Source organism: Hippopotamus amphibius, chromosome 4 (genome assembly GCF_030028045.1).
Source record: "Hippopotamus amphibius kiboko isolate mHipAmp2 chromosome 4, mHipAmp2.hap2, whole genome shotgun sequence".
NCBI lineage: Eukaryota > Metazoa > Chordata > Mammalia > Artiodactyla > Hippopotamidae > Hippopotamus > Hippopotamus amphibius.
The window spans coordinates 135,284,068-135,309,474 of record NC_080189.1 but is presented as its reverse complement, the minus strand read 5'-3'; the positions used below and the strand labels follow the sequence as shown (position 1 = coordinate 135,309,474).

The following is a 25,407-nucleotide window of genomic DNA, read 5'->3' as shown; positions in this document are numbered from 1 at the left end:
CATCTGCAGGCTCATCGCCTGCTTTCCATCAGCAGCCCGGGCGGCGCTCGCCCTTCCGCCGAGGACTCCCCATCCTGGGGGCGCAGGCCCGCGACTCCGGGAACCCGCGCGCCCCCTGCCCTCTCCCCGCGGCGGCCTCGCCCCGCGCTTCCGGGGGTGACTTACTTCTAAGACGCCGACGGCCCGGCTCCGGGCCCTGCCCGCCCGAGGCCCGCGCGCAGGCCCCGCTTCCGGCTCCGAAGAGCGGGCCTCGGGGGCAGCCCGCGCCGCCTGGCACCGAGCGAGCGCCGGGGCCTCCGCCCGCCCGCCGCCCAACCAGGGGCTTCCCGGCCGGAGTCCGCAGGGGCGGGGGCGGCGGCCCGCGCGCTCCCCGAGGGCGCCCCCCCGCCCCCGCGCCGCCGGGCGCACGCGCAGCAGCGCAGCCGCCCTTATTAAGTCCGCGATGGCTCCTCGCGCACTCCACCGGCCTCCTCCTGAAGGCGCCGCCCGCCCTGCGCGCCCCGGGGCCCCCGGGACCAGCCTCGGGCGGCTCCCCGAGTCGGACTACCCCTAAACTAGAACGGCGGAGGCCGGACGTGTGCGTGCGGCACGGCAGCGGCGACCGGAAAGAGCGGACGGGTCGCGAGGAGGCGAGGCAGGCCGCGGAGGAAGAGGAGGGCCGGGGCGAGCCGAGGTTTGCCGAAGGCGGCTTTCCGGAGCGCGCGAGGGTGGGAGAGGAGGGGCGCGGCGGAAACTGCCGAGGGTTTCCGAAGGCCGCAGCGGCCGAGTTGCCCGGATGTAGTTGGTGGAGCGGCAGCGGCGGCACCAGCGGTGGCGGCGGCAGGAGGAGGAGGAGGAGCAGGTCCCAGCGGCGGCGGCGGCGGCGGGGGGAGAGGAGGGGAGGAGGCGGCGGAGCGGGAGGAGGAGAAGGCGGAGGAGGCAGTCGGTGTCCGCGGGGCTGAGCCGGACGCGTCTTCGTGCCCCCTCCCCCCCGGTTCGCCGCTGCCCGGCCTGAGCTGAGCGTGAGCGTGGTGCGGACGGAGGAGATGGCCCGGGAGCGCCGGCGCCAGTGACGGGGAGGTGCTGAGCGTCGCCTAGGGCGCGCCGGGCCCTGCGCCGCCCGCCGCCTGCGCGCCCGCCCGCCGCCCGGCTCCCGCGGCCGCTCCCCCCTCCCCGACACACGCTCACAGGCCGGGCATTGATGGTAATGTATGCGAGGAAACAGCAGAGACTCAGTGATGGGTAAATCGTCTTTTCGTTTCGGGGCGGCGGGGCGGGCGGCGGGGGGGCTGCTGCTCCTTATCTGGGCCGGCCGCGCCGCCATTTTTGTTGTTAACCCTGATCCGGAGCGGCCGGGAGGGGGAGCGGCCGCGCGGGCGGGCGGGCGGGCGGGCGGGGAGGGGGGGGCCGGGCGGCGGCTGCTCGCCGGCGGGAGCGAGGGCGAGTGTGCGCGTGCGGGCCCCGGGCCGGGACGGCCGCCGGGGCTCCGGCGCTCCGCGGGGGTGGGGGGGCGCCGGCCCCCAGGCCTCAGGTCGCCTCTCTTCCTGTTTTCCAGCTGTCACGACCGGCGGGGGGACGCGCAGCCTTACCAGGTACCAGCGGGGCCGGGCGCGGGCCGGAGGGGCCGGAGGGAGAGGGAGGGAGGAGCTGCTACTCGAGCGCAGGCTTCGCGAGTCGCTGCAGGCCCTTCGGGGCCACAGACCCGAAACCGGCTCGGCGGGGCCCGGAAACCCTGCGCTCGGCTCCCGGAGCTCTCGCCAGCGAGCTGCAGGGACTGAATTTTGACAGGTGCCCGGGGGAAGTTGAGGTTCTTTTAGGCAAAAAATCGTCCTCGGCCAGGAAGGATCTGCCTCGATTATTTGGGTGTGAGGGTCTCGGTGGGGCGAGCTGATAGGTGACTTCGGAACCACATTCGTTTGTTGTTTTGTGCAACTCAAAAGTTAATGGAAAGGTATCAAAATGAGGTGGAAGGCACGGGAAGAAACCACTAATTGATTTGCAACTCTTGAGTGTGTTGTAAACCACTCCCCCTTCCCAGTTTGTTTTCGGTGCAGAAAATTGCCTTACTAGTGAAAGATGGCGCTTTTGTTTCCATAGGAATTGAGATCTTGGGGTACTTGGGTAATTCATTCTAATGAAGGTGGTTCTAGGCACGTAGGTTCTTTTTTGTTACTGCAGTGGCTGCATGGAAAGTTAAAAAAAAAAAAAAAAGAAAGAAAAAAAAAACTATGATAGAATTAGTCCCTGTTTTCCGGGGCGGCGGAGGAGGGGGGGTGGTGGGGAATCGCATAAATGGTTGGTAACTCTCAGATGACACTAGAAGTAAGTACTTTCTACAACTAATCACTTAAAGGATAGAAGAGCAGGTTTCTCAGCTGATAGTTTTGTTACTGGCTAGCATGACTCGTTAAAGCCCAAGTTAAAAACCGTAGGCACCCTGATATGTAAAAGATTGTTCATTAGGTTTTGGTAAGTCAAAGATTAAACCCTGTTAAATCAGGCCCTCTAAAACAATTAATTATGCGTTCTAAAAACCTGCTATGTCTTGGTTGCCTTAAATATGTTATTGTGAGGGAGTTCCATTAAGTTCTATTATGATGGGTCAGAAATATCAGCCAGCATTTCCGTATCTTAAAATTGTTTCCCACACCTGCAAGAGCAGTTAAGTTTAGTTTGAAATGCTTTACGTAGTTGAATCCAAGAATTGGAGAAACTGATGGTTTCTTTTTTTTTGTTGGATTGCAGAAACCTGTTTATGTTTTTTATGTTTGTCTAGCATAGCAATTGCAGAGCAAAACAGATTACAGTAGTATTCTACTTTAGATTAAACTTTTTAATTCCCAGAAAAATTTATGGGGGAGGAATTAATTTACCAAAGTGTTTGGTTTTTTGTATTTACAAGATAATTAATGGAGTGGATTTTTTTTTTAACCTGGTATTTTGGTTTGTATGAGGCACTTATTGTAACTCTTATTGTAAGAGTTACAGTAACTCTTAGGCATTTAGGTCTTGTCTGCATAACTCAATGGCAGAATTGGAAAAGGAAATTTTAATTTTATTGATATAAATTCATAAAATCTAATTAATATACCAAAATTTATGCTAGAACTAACCTAGGATATTAAGTTTGAGATTTCAATTCTTTCTCTCTTATTTTGGGGGGGTGATGTTTTACAGGCACTTAAGTATTCATCGAAGAGTCACCCCAGTAGCGGTGATCACAGACATGAAAAAATGCGAGACGCTGCAGATCCTTCACCACCAAATAAAATGTTGCGGAGATCTGATAGTCCTGAAAACAAATACAGTGACAGCACAGGTCACAGTAAGGCCAAAAATGTGCATATTCACAGAGTTAGAGAGAGGGATGGTGGTGAGTAGCTTTCTTATTGAAACTTTCACATATATTTATTTTAATAATAATTCTCTATGAAGCAAAAGGTGTCAGTCATAATTCCAGCTTGCGAATGTTACCATGTTGTTAGGTCATCAGAATATTTTATTTTTATTAATTTATCTGATTTCCAAACAAATTGTGTAGAAATAAGATGCTGACCTGAGCATCCAAAACTGGACTCCGGTGGCTGATAATGTTTATGAATGTAGCTTATTAGTGCTTTATATTTGGTGAGAGAAATGCAGGACATTTTTCCAGGAAAGGAGCTCTCACCTTTTCAAGTAAAGATTTCAGTTTATTTGGCTTGGTTTATTTTGAGATCCTTGTTTCTGCTTGAATTTATTTTTTAAGGAGTTCAGACATGTTTCCTAATGGTAAAGTGTGAATTTAAGAATTTAGTAGGTATTTTGAGACCGTTCACAGGTTAAAGAAATCATTTTTGATTCAGAAAATTTTTCTTAGGTTTTTGTTATAAACATTTAAATACTATTTTTCATATTTTCCGGAATCTTATTAATATAACATTTATTCAAGTATTCATCTTTTTAAAAGTTAGCCTCAGTGGTGTTACCTTTCAGCTGTTACTTTGTTTAAAGTTTTTTGTGGTAGGAGGCTGAGAAGAAGTAACTAAACTCTTTAACTGTTCTCTGACTTAATGTACCCCAAATTTACCAAAATAATATTTCATGTCTAAAGCATGCATTGAGGGATTAAACAATTTCACTAAGGCAAATAAGAATCTCTATTTTTCCTAGTGTAAGATATTAAATTGTTTTATAGATAACATTTGGAATAAATATACCATATTGATTGTGCTTTTATAAACTTGTAAGGAAACTCAGTACTAAGTCCCACATGGCTTTCTGTCTTGGATTTTCAACTAGCTTCTCAATATTTTGCATACTTCAAAAAAAAAAAGTCCTGCATCTTCTGGTTCTCTTTTTCGCCTCGTGGGCTAGAAATCAGCTATACCCAGTGTGATGAGATGTTGAGAAACATTGGCCTCCTCTGTATATAATTACTGGGTTGAGGAAATTAATAATGGTCAGAAGATTGCATTGAGGTGGAATATTTGGATGGTTATTGAATGGGAGAGGCATATAGTTCTCTGTTAAATATAGTACAGCTTTGTGCTACTTATAAAGATAAACATTATTTGTAGATAACAGGAGATGGATTTGGTTATTAAGCGTTAGAAGTTCTTGGGCAAAAGTACTTAAACTGCTAATATTTTTATTTTGTAAGTAAATTTTCCATAATGTTATGTGTAGTCTGAGGTGATTTTATTACCAGCCACTCTTATGTAGTGGTTTTCATTTCAGATGTTAGATCTTAGAAGGCAGTACTGTTTGCACTGTACTGTGCTTTATCTTTAAAATTTTGGTCATTGTGACTTAATAGGATGTGGCACCTCATCTCCTTATAGATAAATATTCCAGGTTCTCTTTTAGTGATTATGATATGGTTAATCTATTATTTGTCCCCAAAGAAGAATGACCCCAGGAAGAGGTCATTTTAAGTACTCTAGGAAACTTATGTAATTGCTTTCATATGTTTATGGTGATGAACCACACCTGATAAATTCTTTTTACAGGTGAAATAACTCCCAACAACATTCTGTTGCTTATTCATTCAGCAAACATTGGGCATCCACTGTGTGTCAGCAGTTGTGTAGTATTCCTGGAAGTAATGCTAAGATGTGATCCTGGCCTGGAAGCTGTCCTAAAGGCTCTGATTCTGGAGAGCTAGCGGTGGTTTAGCTGCTTGCTTTTTCTACACTTTTTTCCCTTCATTTTGATACTAATTTTCTTTCCTGTGTATAGTCCTGATATCTCTTGTTGGCTTTTAGTTTGCTTTGTATTTGCATCTGCTTGCTGATGTATCTTTAGGTCCATTTGTTAGAAGCTTATTTTTCTGATCGATCATTTGCTAGGTGAAGCCCCACTTTCTGATTTACTTTTTAGCTGTTTCCTTGTCTTCCTCTGGAGTCTTTTCACTAACATGGGCTTCATCCCTGTCTGTATCATCACTCATGCACCTGGCTGCCAGTTACCTTGCACTGTGTAGGAATAATGAGCACCATAAAATGAGGTCTGCATTCTTGAGTTCAGAGTGCATCTTTGATGTTAATTCTGTGTGTTAGAGATGTGTAGTGGTGATTCTTCCCTCAATTAATACTTACATATTTAGTCATTATACTTTGATTCCAGGTGTTTTTTTTTTTCCTTGCTAATGAGAGTTTGAAACTAAGATTTTAAAGTTAATATGTGTAATTTTATTACAGGCATTTGTATTCCCTGAGATTTTTATCTTTAAATAAATATGAATTCAAATATATGCAGATAAATGTTCACATAACAGTCAAAACCATTATGCAAAGTCAAGTGCTAGTGAGTTGAATTATCTGTGTGCTGAGCATGTGTATGTAACAGCTTAATGTAAGAACAGGTTACTATATTGGACTAATTTCAAATTGGTTTTTATTTTAGGATGTAAAAAAATCGAATGATTTAAATGAATGCCTCATTTAAGGTTCTGTGTAACCCCCCCGCCCCCGGGCTTTACTGGCATCTATCCACATCACATTTTTTTCCCAGCGTTTACTAGATTTCTTCCATGCAACCTTGGATTTCCTTGAAAAGTACCAGTTCAGAGAAATATATAAAAGGACTTGAAGATATACCATAAAATGTGAGAAAGCAGGGACTGAGAAGGGTTGTCACTCCCAGAATTCTAGTTAAAAAGGATTTAGTCCAACTTAGTAAGTACAGTTAAAAGAATTAGAGGTTTTTATTTTGTAGGATTTATGAAAGGGAATGTAGATTGTCTATTGTAATTAAGGGAAATTATGCGCTATTATAACTTACCTAAAAGGTTCCTTAACTTGGTGAAATATTATTCTTACATATTCTGTCATTTATCTGCAAAATGTAATCTTTTGTTTAAAAATAACCAAAAATAAGAATCTTAGGGTACAATCATTAGATTTGTTTTTTTATAGCTCAGACATGTTTTTAAAGGTGCAGCTTACATCTCCACCTAAGAAGTGTGACAGTACAATATAGGTTGAATTTGTTTCTATGGAATTTTAAAACTCTTTCCGTTTCGTTAAAGCATGTTTTTCTTGAAGACTAGTTCTGGTGATAATTTTACCAAGTAACTTTAAGAATGACGATAGTACACATGAGTTGAGGAATGAAGGATATCTTTACACGGATTCGGTAAAGCTGTTCCACGAAACTTCAGTCTCGGGTGGTTGTCCCATTTTTCACATCACCCCTCTAAGAATTAACTGTTAGAAATATCTTTTGCGAGGAGGTAGCTTAGTTCAGTTGGTTAACTGAAAAATATTCTGTATTGGTTCCCTGCTTTGTGGGACTTTAGTGATTTTGCTTTTTAGTTACCAAATATCTTTGAGTACAAGGGAAAAATTGCCCTTAGTGGTTACATATCTAAAGATTTTAAAGTCTTCAGCTGCATAGTGAAAGTTTTTATCTTTTTTTTTGTCATGTAGCCATATCTGGAGAAATTTGGAAATGTATTTAATCCAATTTTCAAATGATGGTTACTGTAACATTTGGAGGAATTGTTCATACAGTAGGGAGTTTTGGGGGATTATTGGTGTTTTTATAGTTTTTAAAATTAACTTAATGTTTTAGTATTTTCACATTAAATAATAGATTGATAATTGCACAGTATGGTTTATGGTTATTCAAATAACTTTACATTTGGAATAAAATGAAATATGCTTTGCATTTGTAATGTTTAGAAAGTACTATAGAAATGAATAGTGTCATTTGATCCTCATATTGACCTTAGAAGGTAGATAGTACAGATAGTATCCCTGTTTTATAGTTTATAGATGAGGGAAGATTTACTTATATGAAAGGAACCAATAGTGGCAAATTAGTCTAGAAATTTAGTCCTCTCTGGTAGCTTGTGTACACTGTTGAAACATTCAGGCATATTTGAACTTTATTTGGTGGGTGATTAGTATAGCACAAATTAGTATAAAGATGATTTTACTTGTGTACTCTTGATGCTTTGGTTACATCTTAACTAATTACAGTACAATATCAATATCAGGGCATTGACAGTGGTACAATGTTATGTGTGTAGTTCTAGACCAGATTATCACATTAGTGTACTTTTAAAAATAAGTTGTAGCGGGAAAACTTAAAATTTCACCAGGAACAAGTCATTTTTCTCAAGTTAAGCCCCTGTATGCAGAGGCTTCTTTTCAAAGCAACTTGGAAATTTCATACAGAATCTAAAATTTACTGATCCACTAGACTTTCAAAACCATTGACTAATGTTGTGTTTTTCTGTCTAGTGAAGATAGATAAGTATTATCTATTTTTTATTGGCCCAACATATACTAAGATGATAAACTAGGTAGAGAAGCTTGCATTGGATTTCCATAGGTCAGTTTAAGATCACAGGAAATAGGTATTCCATTTCAAGGGAAATGGAATAAGGTTGGCGGGTTAATAGTTTTAATATTTCAACTCTTCAGTATTCCTTAATTTTAGGAAATATATGCTCTAAACATTTGTGCATGTGCTTGAACACATACCATGTCATTTGTCTTGTAGTCATCACAGTTTAACATTTTCATTATTAAAGAGGTGGTTATTATGTATTTATCATATAATGGATTTCAATTTCACAATCAGAAATATTTTGGAATGTTTTACTTTGATCTTTTAAGGCAGCCTTAATTGAACTGTTTTAGTTGTGTGAGAGGTATTTAAAGTTCTTGGTGTAACATACTTAGGATTTTTGGTCCATAATTCACAGAAAATTTGTATATTCTAGTTTGTCTTTCTGTTAAGCCTCTGTCTTATTTTGTTGTGCAGAATGGTTTTTCGTTTATGTAGTGAATCATTTTGTTATGATGCTGGAAAGAGTGGAGCTAGTAGCAGTGGGCTGGGGTATCTTTGTAGGGCTTCTGTACCTGAACTCTGCTTCTGGGACCTTACACTAAATACTGGAGATACTGTTCATCAGTCATTTCACAACCAGTTATTTAAGAGCTTGAAAATACATCCTATGAAGAGTCTCCTTTTTACGATCTATATGATGCTTCATGATTTTGAAAGCCCTTTTCTGTTAGTTTTGCATCTGGCCCCATAACCCTTTGAATTAGGCTGGGATTATTCCTGTTTTACTGATGAACATATAATTCAAAGTAGAAAGCAAGTCTTTTTACTACACATAAAACCTTAACTCTACCTTGAAGTTGTACTCCAACTATAACCACTTCTTGGTACAGATCTTCCTTGACTTGCATTGGAGTTACATCTTGATAAACCCATCAAAAGTTGAAAATATTCTAAGTTGGAAATGCAGTTAACACACCTAACCCACCTTAAATGTGCTCAGAACACTTACATTAGTATAGTTGGGCAAAATCATCTAACACAAAGCCTGCTTTATAATAAAGTGTTGACTATCTCGTGTTTTATTGACTGCTGTACTGAGAGTGAAAAGCAGAATGGCTGTCTGGGTCCAGAACGCTGTAAGTGTAAGGGTCGTGTCCCCTTCTAATCACCTGGCTGGCTGGGAGCTCTGTCTCCCTGCTGCTGCCCCATCCTGAGGGCATATCATACTGTGTATCGCCAGCCTGGGAGAAGAGCAGGATTACAAAATTACAATGGTTCCCACTGCCTGCCTGTTGCTTCCACACCATTGTAAGGTCAGCATATCCTGAGTGGAACCATGGTATGTCTCGGATTGCCTATACTTAAAACTGTTGTTCCCTCCTCCTACCTGGACTCTGCAAGAGCCTTTTGAATGGTGTCCCGCATCCTTTTTGCTTCACACTGTTATTTCCCCACATAGCACATAGCCAGAGGGGTCCAGGTGAAATGCCAGTCAGCTTATATCACTCAAGCTCAGGACCCTCCCTTGACTCTTACTTTACCAAGGCCTGTAATAGGCCCTGTGTAATCTGCTGTCTGGATATTTCTTCAGCCTCTTCACCTGCCACACTTCTCCAGGTTTGTGCTGCTCGGTCCATACTGGCCCTGCAGGAAGTTTGTTGTGTCTCAAGAGTTCTGCACATCATGCTCCTCGTTTCTGGGATGTTCATCTTTGTGTATGTCCACCTGGTGCAGTTTTACTCCAGTGGGGTGTCGACTTAAGTGCCACCCTCTCCCGGAGGCCTTTCCTACCCTTCTAGTCATTCAAACAGCCGTCCTTGTAGCCTGTCCTTTTCACTGCTTTGTTCCTTGTACTTAAGTGACCTGACATTATTGATTTCTAATCATTCTGTTATAGCATGTGTTCCTGAAAGTTACCATGCCGTGCAAAGTTGCACTCCAGGATTTATGGGGAAAATGTGGTTGGGGCACAATATTCAAAAACATTGTCAATAACCCATTAAAAAGGGAGGCATCTTATGAAAATCTTGGCATAACTTTGTTAAATGGTTAAGGAGTACACTAACAGTACAGTAGACGTGGCATTTTACCTTGACAAAGACCTGAAGTTAGCTGATGGAAGGGTCGTAGCTTGTGAGTTACTGTGAAGTGATGGAAGGAGGGTTATCTGAAATAACCCTATGAAAATTGTAACCAGCTGTGGATGGATGTGACTCACAGCTCGGGCGATGAACTTGGGTAGCTGGCCGGTGTTTGCGGTGTGTGTCTGTGCTGTGAATTCCTGTGCAGCTTGGTTCACCTGGGTGCAGCTAGTGTTTGTCAGCAGGTGAGATTGCTTATCAGTAGGTGGGAGATTTGTGTTATGCTCAGATGGTTTCCTGATAAATCAGTAGCGCTCAAATTTGCATTTTCAAAAAAAGGTGTTAAAAGTGACGGTTGCTTGTCCCCTGGAGTGTGCTCCACCGGAACAGGGAGTGCGTTTGTTAATGATTTTATCCCCTTGCATCCCTGTTGCCTAGAACAGTGCCTAACACGTTGGAGCGTTTTAGTAAATGGGTGGATGAAAGAGTATTGGGATTGTCATTATGATTTAAGGGGAAATGAAGTTGCGGTTTTCTGGAGCAGTGGTTCTCAAACTTGTATGTGTATACTGAACATCTGGGGATCTTGCTAAAGTGCGTATTCTTGTTCAGCAGTTCTGGGGTGATGCCCAAGGGTCTGCCTTTTTAACGAGACCCTAGATGTTGCCGGTGTTACTGGCTACATGTGGGTAACAAGGTCCTAGGGCAGCACAATGGAAATAAAACATGAGCCAGAGAAGTCACCTCTGGAGTTTTCTAGTAACCAAGTTGAAGTAAAAGTGAAGCGAGGTTTAGTATATTTTATATAACCTAATGTATCTAAAATATTTCAGCACGTACTTGATACTTTAAAAACTATTAATGTTTTTATTTACAATCCCTTTTTTGTGCAGTCTTTGAAATCTGGTGTTTTACGCTTCTAGCATATTTCAGCTGGGACCAGCCACGTTTCCTGTGCCAACTTGGTACATGTGGTTAGTGGCTACTGAATTGGACAACACAAGAATACGTATGATCACCTTGTTGACCTATTTAGGTTTACACATCTTCCTATTTTTCTAAAGAAATTTTTTATCTGCCTGATTTCTGAAATAGCATATTTATGCAAGGCAAGGTTGGAGTTCATGGGCCCTTGAACTGTATAGGTCTGCTTGTACTAAGATTTTTCTTTGTTAGTACAAATTTATCATAGGAAAATTAGAAACTGCAAAGAAAGGGGGAAGATGAAATTGCTTCATATCTTGCCAGTAGTTTTCATAGCACCCATTCTTGTGCTATAAATATCGGAAGGATTCTGGACATAGCCTTTGCAGAGCTTGTGTTACAAATGGTTTCATGTTATGGTTGTATTTGGATTGTCATTAGCATATATTTTCATAGTGGATTCAAGTGATGCTTGGTGTTGGCAGTTTCAGTCTGAGAGGACTGACCAGGTGTACTTTTAGTTAGTGCTCAGAGAATGTGAATACTTAAGAGATCTTATCCTTAACCAGTGGGTGAAGCCATCTTTCGCTTAGATTTGTATTTAAGTCCAGTTGCTGTTACTTGTAGCTAGGTGGTGACTGTAGGCATATTACTTAATCTGTGTTTTTGTGTCCACTCTCCTAGTATTGTTGTTTGGTTAAATGAAAATTACATACCTAAGACACTTGTAAAGCCTTTAGCTCAGTGCTGGGACCATGACATAATAAATTATTATGTTTACTCTTATTCCTCTGACTAATTAGGAGTTGGTGTCAGATCAGCAGCCCCAGGTCTCAGGCTACTGCTTCATTCCTTCTCCTTCCTTAGGAGGGAACATCCTGGGTATTGGCAGTTGAGGAGTCTGGTCAGTGAGAGCTACATGAAGGGGTCTGCAGGGCCCTGCTGACTTGCCACCTGCTCATAGCCAGAACTCTGCAGTTGAGAGATTTTTAGTATCAATGGAGGGGTAAACCAAAACACACGCTTTGGGTAATTACCTGAAAGTTGGCTGTTGAAATCACCTAGGAAGCTTTTTTAAAACTACAAGTTCCTGACTCCATCTGAATTACCTTGAATCAGAGCAATGGGGGCGGGGGGAGCCTAGAAAACTGAATTTTTACATAAACAGTGGTTTAGTTTAAATACATGGAAACTGGATCTAGGGAGGAGAGTATACGCAGGAGGAGGAGGAATTCTGAGAGGGACGTTAAGGATAGTGAATTATCATGAGGAATCTAGAAGTTAGAGTGGTTGTTTGCCAGATCATACTATGTGCTTTCTAGAGTTTTAAAGAATTTTCTTCTCTGTCATCTTCTTTCCTGATTCACAGATAATGTGTGTGTATACAAATAATACTATTAAATAGCTAAGTTAGCATCCTGTGGCGTCTAATGTGGTCTCTAATGCCCCAGAGTAGAACTAATTCTGGGCAGTGGAGGGGTTTCTAACCAGTATTCGCAACTGGATGGGCAGCAGGATGTATTTGGGTGGCATCTGAAGCCACTGCTGTTACTTTGAATGAAATGTCCTTCGCACGTCATGTCTACCCCCACCCCCCACATTCTCTTGCTGTCAGGCTTTCCTGAGACAGAACAGTGCTAAACTTCATTTAGTTTTTGTCTCCTTGGAAAATATGGCTTTCACCCAAGTTGGTATACTCAGGCTGACTTCAGGTGTTAGGGTCAGTTTCAAGAATATTGTTTGCTTAAGAATAGAGTTGACCCTTGAGTAGTATGGGGGTTGGATGCCAACCAACCCCCTGCCCCAGCTTCCGTTGCAGTTTTGTGTGTAACTTTACCTACCGTCGGTCATCCTTACCCATGGTTCCGCATTTCAGATTCAACTAACTTCAGTACTTACAATACTGTAAGATGTATTTATTGGAAAAAAAACCTGCATATAAGTGGACCCATGCAATTCAAACCTGTGTTGGTCAAGGGTCAGCTGTAATTGCATTTTGAAAGAAACTTTGGGTGAGCATGATTGATGTATTTAGGTAGTGTTAGTCCTTTGGTTTAATCTCAGTGTTTCTGAGTTCCGTGACGGTATGCCAAGAGAGCATGGCATTGTGTTGGCATCTTTTGGAGGGTTTGAACCTATACTATACTCATAGAACTAGTCCTTTCTGGTAGCCAAAAAGCAATACTAGTAAAAGACGTTATTTTGGAATATTTTGGCTCAGGTGAGAGGATCATGATGACTATTTCTGCATTTAATCATGCATTTGTGAAGAATAAGCTTTCAGACTCTTTCAGCTTCATAAAAGTTATGTGCTGGTTGGTTATGGAAACATTCATTGAAGCCCTGGGGAAAACTGTCACAGAAGTTGGAACACAGTAAGATAGGCTGGTAGAAGTGGTGTTCTCTGCTCAGTACTGTTCTCTACTGTGCTGTAGCCTTTTCTGTGATGATTTGTTCCTGCTTGCCTGTTGGCTCCTTATCAGGGTTTTAAAGCATTCGTGTTTAATACTCTGTGTGTAGAGATGAGTGTCCTTTATTATGGGAGTTATAAAGAATATTATTAAGGGTTAAGTCACAAGGCTGTACTTTTTAAAGCTGTAGACTCACCTTAATTTTGTAATTTTGTGTAATTAGGGTTGTTCTTTTTTAATATAACTTAAATGCCAGTGTTTATTATTTTGCAAAGGTAGACAAAGTACTTGGTCCCTCAAAATTTCCTCTTTAATTTGATTTGGACCAGTTTTATTTATTACCTTGACAAGGAGTTGGGTCAGTCCCTGATACTGACTCATAATTTAGGGATGTTCTTGATTCTTGGAAAAAACAGGTTTTAAAATGTAGCACTCGTTTTAGTATTTAAGTGTCAAACTGTTATTTTATTTTTCAGATCTTTATTGGAGTATAATTGCTTTACACTGTTGTGGCCAGTTTTCCCGCTGTATAACAAAGTGAATCAGCTGTATTTATACATATATCCCCATATCCCCTCCCTCTTGAGCCTCCCTCCCACCCTCCCTGTCCCACCCCTCTAGGTCATCACCCATCAAGGAGTTGATCTCCCTGTGCTATGCTGCTGCTCCGCTAGCTCTTTGTTTTACATTTGGTAGTTTATATACGTCAGTGCTACTCTCTCACTTTGTCCCAGCTTCCCTTTCCCCCTCTCCCTGTGTCCTCAAGTCCATTCTCTACATCTGTGTTTCTCTTCTTCCCCTGCCACTGGGTTCATCAGTACAATTTTTTTTAGATTCCATATATATGAGTTAGCATGCGGTATTTGTTTTTCTCTTTCTGGCTTACTTCCCTCTGTATGACACTGTAGGTCCATCCACCTTACTACAAATAACTCAATTCCATTCCTTTTTATGGATGAGTAATATTTTTATCCATTCATCTGTTGATGGACCTTAAATGCACTATTTTTAGTGCAGACATAGGGAATTACTGTTTAATACACTGTTGTATATTAGTTGATTTTCATTTAAGTATGCTCTTTTTAGAGCAGGAGAACTACTGGGGGCTGTTGCTGCTCGCTGTTCAGTTGGACTTTGTCATCACCATGTTGTTATTAGCACAGGGGAAGACACACTCTTCATGACTTTCCTCCTTATGCCTTTGGAAATGGGCACACTGTATAGTTAGGCTTTGAGGCTGTCCTTTTGTATGCTGACTTGGGGCATGCAAGCCAACCTTTGGTTGTATAAAGCCGTGTATTGTTAGCACTGCTTGTTGTACTATAGATTTGAGGTGATTAGGATGTGGATTAAGGTGGTAGAAATAGAATTTAGAGAGGAATGCAGTTGATATGAGTATTTTGAGGGAAAGAGATTTCTGGTGTCAACTCTAGATAGATAGGTTTGGACATGTATTTGGCACTGGGTGACCTCTTTATTGCTATAATTTTGTTTGGGAACAGTATCAAAATTTCACTAATATGGAAACTTCTGTTTCCTGCTTTAGTAATGTAGAATGGGTTGACATGTAAATTTTCTAAACTTTGCTGCTTTGTTCATATTACATACATTTTAATGCAGAGTTAGAGTGATTTCATTTTAATTCAGGCCTAAATGTGATTTTAGTTTTGATTTTTTTTTTTTTTTTTGAAGTCCAGGAGTATTTAGAAGTATGCCTTCAAATTCTAAATGAATTTTGTAAGTCTGTATTTTAAAAACTTATTTTTGGTTTTTTCTAATTTTATTGGCCTTTTTAAAATTTTTAAATTTTTTTTATTTTTGGCTGCGTTTAGGTCTTTGTTGCTGTGTGTGGGCTTTTCTCTAGTTGTGTTGAGCGGTGCACGGGCTTCTCAGTGTGGTGGCTCTGTGTTGTGGGGCACAGGCTCTAGGCGCACAGGTTCAGAAGTTTGCAGCACGCGGGCTCAGTAGTTGTGGCAGATGGGCATAGTTGCTCCGAGGCATGTGGGATCTTCCCGGACTAGGGATTGAACCTGTGTCCCCTGCATTGGCAGGCGGATTCTTTACCACTGAGCAACCAGGGAAGTCCCTTTGTTGGCCTTTTGGAATTAAGATTTTTTTTCCCGTTATCTCAGAATACTTTACAGCAAATGTTTTTGAGATGTTCAAAAATAATGTATTTTTCTCTTCGGTACAAAGAACACTGTTTAGATCAAGTTCTTTAATTAGGTAGTACATTACTGTGTAATAGAAATCCTCTATATTCTTAATTTCTACTTGATCTGTTTCCTGACAGGTGAGAAAGTTTTCGTGATAGTTGATTTCACTTCCTATTTTTTAAAAGGATTTTTTGCTTTATGTATTCTTTATGTTTACATAAGAGATTCACAATGATTATTTTTTAATGGGTGGTAATCGGAGACTTTGCATGCCCAGACATATTCTTCATTTTGTTTCTATACATGGAGAATGATCTTTTGGCTAGATTAAAATCATTTTTCCTTGAATCTTTAACATTTTATTTTTTTGAAGCTACTTCTAAATTGATTACTATTGATAGTTGCAGATGAGAAGTCCACATCAAACCTAGTTCTTATTTATAGGCAGCTTACCCATTATGATGCATGTGCCTTACTTTCCTCTGCTCTTCCACCCCCAGCCTGAGTGTCTTGAGGATTTCTCCTTCCCCAGTCTCTCCTTGTAAGTGTGGTCTTTTTTTGGTCTTCTGCCTAGGGCTGTTTTAATAGCCCTTAGAAAGAATCATTCTCTCTCCCCTCTTCCTGTCACCCTCCCCCTCTTTTTAAAATTGTTTCTGACTCTTCTCCTTTTGGGATTTGTGTTAGTTGTGTTTTGGTTCTATTCTTCTTATCCCTTGCTTGGTGAAAAGTAGGTGTTTGGATACTTTTTGAATGAGAGTACATTATACTCTGGGGAGAAGAATCCCATGGCAGGTTCTTCTAGTGCCACCATTATACTGAAAGCTGTGTTCATTTTATCCACCTGTTGCAAATTTTATTTTAGACGATTTACTTTTAATTTTTAAATAACTTGTAATTTGACTCTGGTTCAGTAGAAATACTCTTGAGATTTTAAATTGTATTTTAGTTTTTTCCGTGTCAAATATGTGTCCTCAGAAAGTTTTCTGTTTGGGTTTGGTGCATCTCTTCCATGTGACTGGTTTCCTCAGTCGTTTGCTGTTTGAAGACATCTGTTCACATTTGGGAAGGAGAGTCTAAGTTATCTAGCCACTGTGCAAAAGAACGTTTGTGTGGCAAATACTCAGTATCTGAGCTGTCCAGTATGGTAGCCACTAGCCACATGTGCCTATTGAATTTTTTTTTTATTTTTGGTCTTTATTGGAATATAATTGTAATTGCTTTACACTGTTGTTCCAGTTTTTGCTGTACAACAGAGTGAATCAGCTGTATTTATACATATATCCCCAGATCCCCTCCCTCTTGAGCCTCCCTATTGAATATTTGAAATATGGCTAATGCAACTAAGACGTTTTAATGTTTTTAAAGTTAGCACATTGCTGTATGACCTCTTCTGTCTGCAGTATTGGGATTTCTCTTTTTGCAATTGTCAGTAATCTCTTGGTTTCCAAGTCCACTGAAAACCTTCCAGTTGTTATTTTACTTAAGTCGTTTGAAATGATTTCTCCTTCCTTATTGATAGGTTTTTGAATTTTTATTATGTTGTCCTTCTTTCTGTGCTGCTATTATAAGCTCATCCCTGAGCTCTGGGTCTCATTTGCCTGCACTGACACACTAGTGTTCTTTGCGTCGCTGTGTTGTTGCTGCACCTATCCTTGGATTTCCAGGGCCACAGACCTTTTTGCTTATTAGGCATGTTTCATGTGATGTTCCATGAATTACTAAAATCTGTTCCTAAGTTGAGTATTTCCTGTCCTGGTTAATACTTGGGGAGTTAATCCTTGATTCCTTTTCCTTTATTTTCCTCCTGTGTTTAGGAAGAATTCTAGACCTCATTGCTCTTTTCCTAACTGTCCCTTTTGACAGGTCTATCCATTGTCTCTTTCCTTATGCATTGCTGTCTGAGTGAAAATTTGAGACTATAAATTTAAACATACTGTATATTAACAACATGACTGTCCAGATCAGGGAGCTTATTTCCCTGGTTCTTCCTATACTTACCTGGGTAATTTTCCTATCTGGTGTACATAGAGGACATTGAAATGAAAAGAAGCCACTGTTGCATTTGCACTAGAAAGTTGGCATCTCAGATTTTCTGCTTCTAAATATAGCTAGAAAATTTGAAGAATTAAAAATCTTTTCTGAGTCACCATGGCCAAAAGTCCAGGCTTTTCTCAGCCACTCTCTCCTTCCTTTCTGCTGCAGTCGTGTAGAAGAACTACTAGCCCAGTCATAGAACATCAAATACTGTTGTCCCTTGTGTATGTATTTTTCACAGCCAAAACCGTCCTCTCCTACCCCACTTTTTTTTTTTCTTGGCAAACCTCTTCATCCTTCAGGATCCCAGTTCTTTATTGTATGAAGCCTTCCTTAAACCTATTTCTCTTATAGTTCCTGTCCAGTGAATTGTAACTGTTTACATATGTGGTTTGCTGGCTCTAGGCTCCTAGAAGGCAGGGACTGTGTTTTAATTTTTATTGTATCGGGGCCTGGCATATAAATGGAGGTGCTCAGTAATGTTAAATGCCTCTTGACATGTCTTGTACATGTGAGAAACGGGTGAGTGGTAGTAAACTTCAGATGCATTTAATGTTTTCAGGTGCATTTAAGAGTCAAATAATAAGAATTTACTATTCTAGAATTCTTAGTGGTTGGATTGAAGTTGCTTTTGTACTGTTTATGAAGGAAGCAGATAGTTTATCCACAATTTCAGGAAACTATATAAACAAAAAATTGTGTTCAGTAATTGGTATGTTAATTCCAGCACATTATTACCAGTTCTTTAAGTCACCGTGATGGTTAGACTGGTATCAGTCACCTTGCTATAATATACTATATTTAATTTGAATAATGACATTTAAATTCATTCATTCTTTTTGTAAATCATTGTTTCTCAAATCCTTTTAGGTTCATGCCCCACTATTTAAGGAGATTTTACTTTCTGTGCTATGTTAGGCAGAATAATAGGTAGGGTTTGTATTTTTTATAAGGCTTTTTTTTTTTTTTTGGTCTTTTTTCCAAATTTCCCTATATTTGAGTATTCAATAAGGTTTCTAAAGCTTACTGAAATTAAGAATTTCCCTAGAAATTCTCACATGTGATGCTCCATTTTTTTCACCCTTGAGAATTACTGCTCTAATTATTTTTAATTAGTGATTCATTGTGTTGTGATTTTATTCCTTAAAAGTGACTAAAATGTTAACTGAAGATCATTTTGTATCAGCAGAAAAAAGAATGCAACTATAAGATGGCATTATTTAGCTCTTCTTTAAAATATTAATTAATTAATGTGTTTATTGGCTGTGTTGGGTCTTTGTTGCTGTGTGCAGGCTTTTCTCTAGTTGCAGCAAGCAGGGTTGCAGTGCACGGGCTTCTCATTGTGGTGGCTTCTCTTATTGGGGAGCACAGCCGGTAGGCGCACGGGCTTCAGTAGTTGTCGTATGTGGGCTTAGTAGTTGTAGCACATGGGCTTGGCTGCTGTGCAGCATGTGGAATCTTCCTGGATCAGGGATCGAACCCATGTCGCCTGCATTGGCAGCGGATTTTTAACCCCTGCACCAGCAGGGAAGTCCCATACTTTAGCGCTTGACAGTAAAATTATGACTTTTAAAAGCAAACTCATTTAAAGAATATAAGCTACTTCGATACAGCAGTGGCTCGTTTGAAATCTTTTGGGGTTGAATTCACATCTTGTTGAAAACCAAGAGCCATAGTAACAGATTGATCTTAATTTTTCTTAATTCCTTTTTTTGTTTTTGATCTGAAACAATATTAACCAAACTACTAGCAAACTTTTCTTCTAGCTTATTTACCAGTATTTTCATTGAATTATAAGTTGTTTTTAGCGAACACATCTTCAGTGATTAAAGAATTAGCCTAAGATACTTGAGTGAATATACTCTAGGCTCTCAAAGGAGGGGGTACTAAATGCTTATAAGAGTTTTCACTATTAGAGACTCCTTAAGGTGAATGCTTTAAGGGTTCCTATCTACTCTTTTGTGTATGTGTATTCTAATGATTATTTCTTAAAAAATCATCCCATTATTTGCCACCTTACCGATTTTCTCTCTCAGTGCTTATTCTTCAGGATATGTGTGGTTTTTAAAAAGCTATCTTCTGGCTTAAAAGCACTAATTTATTTTTGTGAAGTTGGAATCGTGTATCATTATGCTTTCTCCTCTATCTTGGCTCAGAATTGATCAAATCAGGTGGAGAAAGTCAGGCTTGTGGTCAGAGTGGATGTTACCTCTCTGTAAACCTTTCAATATCATTAAGATTGGTGTCAGTGGAGGAAGGCAGGGAAGCGTATGGGGAGCTTCTGTTTTGTGTTCTGCAGTGTTATTTCAGAAGATCCTTATTGGTTGGCATTTGGGTTAATACACATGCCAAAGCATCATGTTAAAGAACTACTACCAAATAAAATTGGAAGCCTAAAAAAGGAAAGTATTGAATCATAGAGCCAGAACTCTTTGAATATTGACTGGATTCTAATTGTAAGAAAGTTCCTTTTTCGGGTTTGGATATGTATATCTTTTAGGATGGCAGGCAGTTAGAGATTGGGCATTGTTAACTTAGTAGCAAGGATTAAGGGGAGAAAATTTAAAGTGAAAGAGTACTAGTCTTGAGGTCTGGATGTTGTAGTTTTTGTTTGCTGGTTCTTAGCTTTTTGACTGGGCAAGTCATATAACTTTTTGGCTGCTTTCTTTTTCCTTCCCTTTTTAAAAACAAGCTTGAATTGATAATCTACAAGGTCCTTTCCAAGTAAATGGCGTGAAATGTGTGCAAGAGAACCTTCTGAATTTTTGTGCTTTAATTTATGCTTTCAAATATTTGCTATGTGTCCTGCCATTCCATGGTAACTAAAACGCTCTTCCTGTCAGAAGTATATATAATATGTATGGCTTCTTTTGTTTGTGTGGGGACCTTTGGAATATTTCTCTCCAGTGTTCATTTAGTATTTCCATCACCGTATAGTGAAGGATAGAACAGCACAATAATTTCCTCTGCACTGATTGCTTAAATTGAGAAATAAGGTTGAAATTTTTCAAACTATTATGAATAGAAGCCCTAAAGTTTTCACTGTATAGTATATGCTTTAAATATGCTTTAAAAATCATTTTTGTTTATATAAAAAGTGGTTTAGTTTGTAACCTTGTCAGTACAGCCTCCAGTTTAAGTCTTAAGTTGCCTACCAAATACAGTATTCAGTTTTTGCTTTGTCAGGCAATATTGAGTATTAAGTATTTTAAACTTTATTGGTCAAATACCATTTTCTGGTGGATTTACTTTTTAAAAGGGAAGAAATACTAATTTCATATTCCAGAAATTCTTGTGTATTATTTGTATTTTGAGCATACAGCCTTTTCTGATTTTTACTTAATAGATGAGGTAGCTACAAAACTATAAAACAAAGGTGTGTTATGCAATTATAGAATGCCATTTACGGTTAAGGGAAGAGTCATTACTGGTCTTAAGTTTAAAGTATGTAAGTAGCGTGTAAATGTTAATACCTAAATTTGACAGTTTGTTTTTGGTGAAAATGAAATTTTCAAAATGCAGGTAACCTAGCATGGGTAAGTATTTGTTTGTAATGCTGTGTAGGTTAGCTGTGTAATGAAATAAGCATTGAGGTGTGGGTGTCCATTTACTGATTGTGTGAACTTAGGTTCTCTTTGCATCTTGGTTTCCTTAGTTTGCTTCGCTTTTGACTTTCTTAAAGCTGTTATCCTCTCTTATCCCCAGCATCCACTTACTGAGTCTCTTAGATCTTGTGGCTGAAATAGCTCTTGAGTCTATTCATTTTTTGTAGCTCAAATCATGATCTTCTCTTGCCTAAATTAAAGCAGTGGTCTACTGCCCCTCCTCTCCGCAGTTCATTATCCACCCTGCAGCCAGAATCACCTTCTAAGAAAAGCACATTTGCTCATTCTTTATCTAAAAATCTTTCATTGTCTTGCCAGTGCCCTCAAGATAAAGTACAAATGTTTCAGTGTACATCTCTTTTTCTAGCCCTTCCATAGTTCTTTGAAGATAGAGTTCTCTCACACATGGATACTTCACACATGTTGTTTCTTTCTAGAATAGAATCTCTCCCCACCCTCCTTTGCCTAGTTAATTCCTTCTGATTTTTCAGGCTTCAATTTAGAAGTTGCTTCTCTAACCTCCCAATCCCCAGTCTAGGTTAGTTAGCGCATCTGTTATCACATAAAATGCTTTATTTATGGTGGTTATATTCTAGTGTCCAAAACTCATTTCCCCCTCTCAAGCCTGCTTTTGCCAGTCATCTGCATTTTGTTTAGAAACCATAGCCTCTCTCAGACCAATAATCTTGAGTCTCCTAACTGGTCTTTCTGCCGTCCTACCTTCCACTCAGTTTATTCTCAGTGCAGCAATCCTATCAAGTTACTGCTTTGCTCACAACCCTCTCAAATGTCCTTAACAATGGCCTGCAGGCTCCTGTGATTTGAACTTCCAGCACTGTTACCTCTGTGACCTTTTGTCTTTAGTCCTGCTCCTGATTTGCTGAGACTTTCGGCACTGACTTCCTTGTCTCTCCTTGAGCATTTCAGGTACATTCCTGCCTCTCATGGTATGTCTGCCTTCCTGCTGGATATCTCGGATATCTTCTATCACTTAGCTGGTTTGACAATGATATCTAAAAATGTGCGATACAGAATAATTGCTAGGGAGTAATACTGTTGAATGAATTGAAATGGGATAATTGGAAGGATTACAGTTGTTCCTGGTGAATTTAAGGTTCTTTTTTTGTCGTGAAAAAATTTGGCGACAAAGTGATAGGTAGGAAGTAGATTTATTTAGAGAGAAACACACTCCACAGACAGTGTGTGGGCCATCTCAGAAGGTGAGAGGCCTTGGGAGAAACACGCTCCACAGGGCATTTCAGAAGCTGAGAGAGCTTGGGAGAAACACTCAACAGAGTGTGGGCCATCTCGAAAGCAAGAGGCCTTGAAATATGGCATGGTTATTAGTTTTTTTGTTTGTTTTTAGTTTTATTTATCTATTGGCTGCGTTGGGTCTTTGTTGCTGCGCGGGGGCTTTCTCTGGTTGCGGCCAGCGGGGGCAACTTGTTGCAGAGCACAGGCTCCAGGTGCGTGGGCTTCAGTATTTGTGGCTCTCGGGCTCTAGAGCGCAGGCTCAGTAGTTGTAGTGTACAGGCTTAGTTGTTCTGCAGCATGTGGGATCTTCCCGGACAAGGAATGGAACCCTTGTCCCCTGCGTTGGCAGGCGGATTCTTAACCACTGTGTCACCAGGGAAGCCCTGGTGTGGTTAGTTTTTAATGGGCTGGGTAATTTCATAGGCTAATGAGTGGGAGGATTATTCCAGTTATTTGGGGGAAGGGGCGGGGATTCCCAGGAATTGGGCCACCTCCCACTTTCTGACCTTTTATGGTTGGTGTTGGAACTGTCATGGCGCTGCTGACTGTGTCATTTAGCTAATGCATTACAATGAGCTTATAATGAGGCTCGGGGTCCACTAGAAGTCGAATCTTCTGCCATCTTGGAACCAGTTGGTTCTGAAGAGTCTTTGTCTTGTACTATGGCTGTATCATTCTTTTAAAGGTTGTGTCCCGACCGCTTCGCTCCTGTTTCACAGTGACATCTGTGGTTCACCCAGGGCAGCAACAGATTGTTCAAATGGTTGGTTTCTCAGAAATCTTCTCCCCTCAGAGGACTAAATATCTAATCTTAAACTAAATCCAGTGCACTTACTTAGGTCTACAGAGAGGTTTTTTCTGAACAAAAATTGAACATATACTATAAAATATGCTGCCAGTAATCATAAATCTTGTCAGATTTTCAGTGTTCTTCAGAACATACTTAAGTATGTTTCAGAGAAATCTATATATTTATTATATTTTAGAGAAGAATTCTGTTTGTTTTTCATGGCCAGAAACTACCATTGTTTTTCAAAGTATGGGTTATGGACCATTTGCCCTAGGATCACTTGGGGTATTTAAAAATGTCACTCATTTCCACTGGAGTGGAAGCATTTACATACCTTCTAATTCTTAGTGACATTTTGTCTCTAGTGTCTCCGTACTAGAGAACTTTGGAATAACCTTTGATTCAAACCACAGAACCTCTGGGTACTGAGACCTAAATGTCAGCAAACTTAACCTGCAGGCTGGTGCACAGTAAAGTTTGACAGCCACTGCTCTGTGCTGTATGAATGATGGAGTTATGGTGGATTCCACAGCATGTTAGTGGCAGAAAGTCTGGGATAGGCTTTGACTTAAAATTCTTTAAAACTTAAAAATATTTTAATTTAAATATATTTAAAACTTTAAAGAACTGGGACTTAAAACTTTGATGCTAAGTGAACATGAGCCCTTTAAGTTTGCAGAAATAGCCTTCATTTTTTCTGAAGCAAGTGTGACAAATTTTGGGACTGAATAGGATCCAGTATTCACATGCCTTCTAATTCTTAGTGACATTTTGTCTCTAGTGTTTTTTACTAGAGAACTTCGGAATAACCTTTGTTTCAAACCACAGAAACATACATACAGTGTGTAATGATTTTTACAAACCCCTGCTATCTAGGGAAATGTCTTTTATCTTAGTGCTTTGGTTGCATCAAAAAATTTCAAGTATTTGTTACAGTAATTGTGCACTGTTGTACATTAGCACTCAGCTTTTGGCCTGGATGTGAGTGGGTTATTTTGGGTTGTGAAAGACTGTTTCCTGCCTGCTAGCAGTAGTTTTGTTAAATGAGAACTTTTCACTTTTGTCATTAAATGTATAACAGTTTTAAGATGGAGATTTTCCTAAACATTTGAGACCAGTAATCGCATACTTTGCCAAGATTATTTAACTTGAAACAAACTTTTTCTAATAAAAACAAGTGGTTATATATACCCTGAGGTATATTAACTTGAATACCTGTATTATCAATTAATAAACTTTTAGGCATACTTTAATGCATTTTCAGTGCCAGTAAAAATCACATATTGAGGCATTGTAACAATTATCATTACCTATGTGAAGGATATGAAATTTAGCAAGCTCGCTTCTTTAGAGAGGAAACTTCTGTGAAATTATTTTTTCATTTTTTTCCTGCTGCCGCTTTTGTTCTCCAATGTTGTGTGCAACAGTCTACCTTTATAAATCTAAATCGTAATAAGTTTTATGTAAGTTCAGTTTTCCATTCTTCTTGGCTCACATTGTTGTGCTTATTGTGTCAAAGACTGCAGTTACTGATATTAGTGAAGGCAAGTAAGACAATGAATTTGCTTCAGAATCAGTAAAATCTGATGCACTTTAGGAGTTCAGGGAATCCCAAGGTGGGGCTGTTCTGGGGAATAGACACTCTGCAAAGAATAGAACGTGATTTTTACACATGGTAGGCTTTTTAGTTGATGTAATTGGCAGGCACTTAGACGTCAAAGGTTGATTAGAAGTGAAAGGTTAGAAGATACCAAAGAACTGTAGAATGAAGACTGTGTAGTAGTACAAACTAACCAAGGTGAATTTTTTGATATAACAGATGGAATGTGTAAGGTAAAAGCCATTGGAGGAGCGTGCTGTTCTTCCTGAGACGCTGATGGAGCACACACACGTAAATATATTGAGCGTCTCCTGTGTGCCACACACTCAGGGTATTGCGCGTGGTTAAGTCTGCCCTCATGGAGCCGACCCTCTCGGGAGAGAGAGATGATAAACTGATAATGTGTGAGTTAGAGAGATGTGCTGCCTTGTGGAAAAATAGAGCGGAGTAAGAGGAAATAAATTCATGGGAATGACAAACAGCCAAATGAGGACAGTTATTTGAAACTAATTCTTCCCATGTTTAACTTAAAAAATGGTACTACAGTGATCTCTCCAGCTGTAATTAAGTAAATGGTAAATAATTATATATAATAGGTTTAGTATATATAATTATATGTATTATATATATATAATTTGAATTTGACTGTTTTGCTTTGATTTTGTTCCTTAAAAGGCACCTTTATAGATTTTCCTTTGACAAAAACTACCAGGAAAAAAAAGCTCACTTTTAACTGGTGTTTTTAAAAAGAATAATTTAAAGCAGTTTACATTAGAGTCTGTGGATGTGTG

At 40.1% G+C, this 25,407-nt stretch overlaps 1 protein-coding gene across 7 annotated transcripts in view; it reads left to right on the top strand.

The window, feature by feature from the left end:
* The first annotated feature begins 552 nt into the window (after positions 1–552).
* Positions 553–25,407, top strand: part of WAC (WW domain containing adaptor with coiled-coil) — an 83,344-nt gene continuing 58,489 nt past the window's right edge. Inside the window, exons 1-3 of one of the 7 annotated variants that reach the window (XM_057730433.1) lie at positions 553–673; positions 1,535–1,571; positions 3,157–3,352. In XM_057730433.1, coding sequence (XP_057586416.1) covers positions 3,214–3,352 — 139 coding nt within the window. In that variant the 5' untranslated portion in view covers positions 553–673; positions 1,535–1,571; positions 3,157–3,213. Of the gene's footprint in view, positions 674–755; positions 1,222–1,534; positions 1,573–3,139; positions 3,353–25,407 lie in introns of those variants that run through there. The other 6 variants (XM_057730431.1, XM_057730432.1, XM_057730434.1 and 3 more) reach the window with 6 other exon arrangements.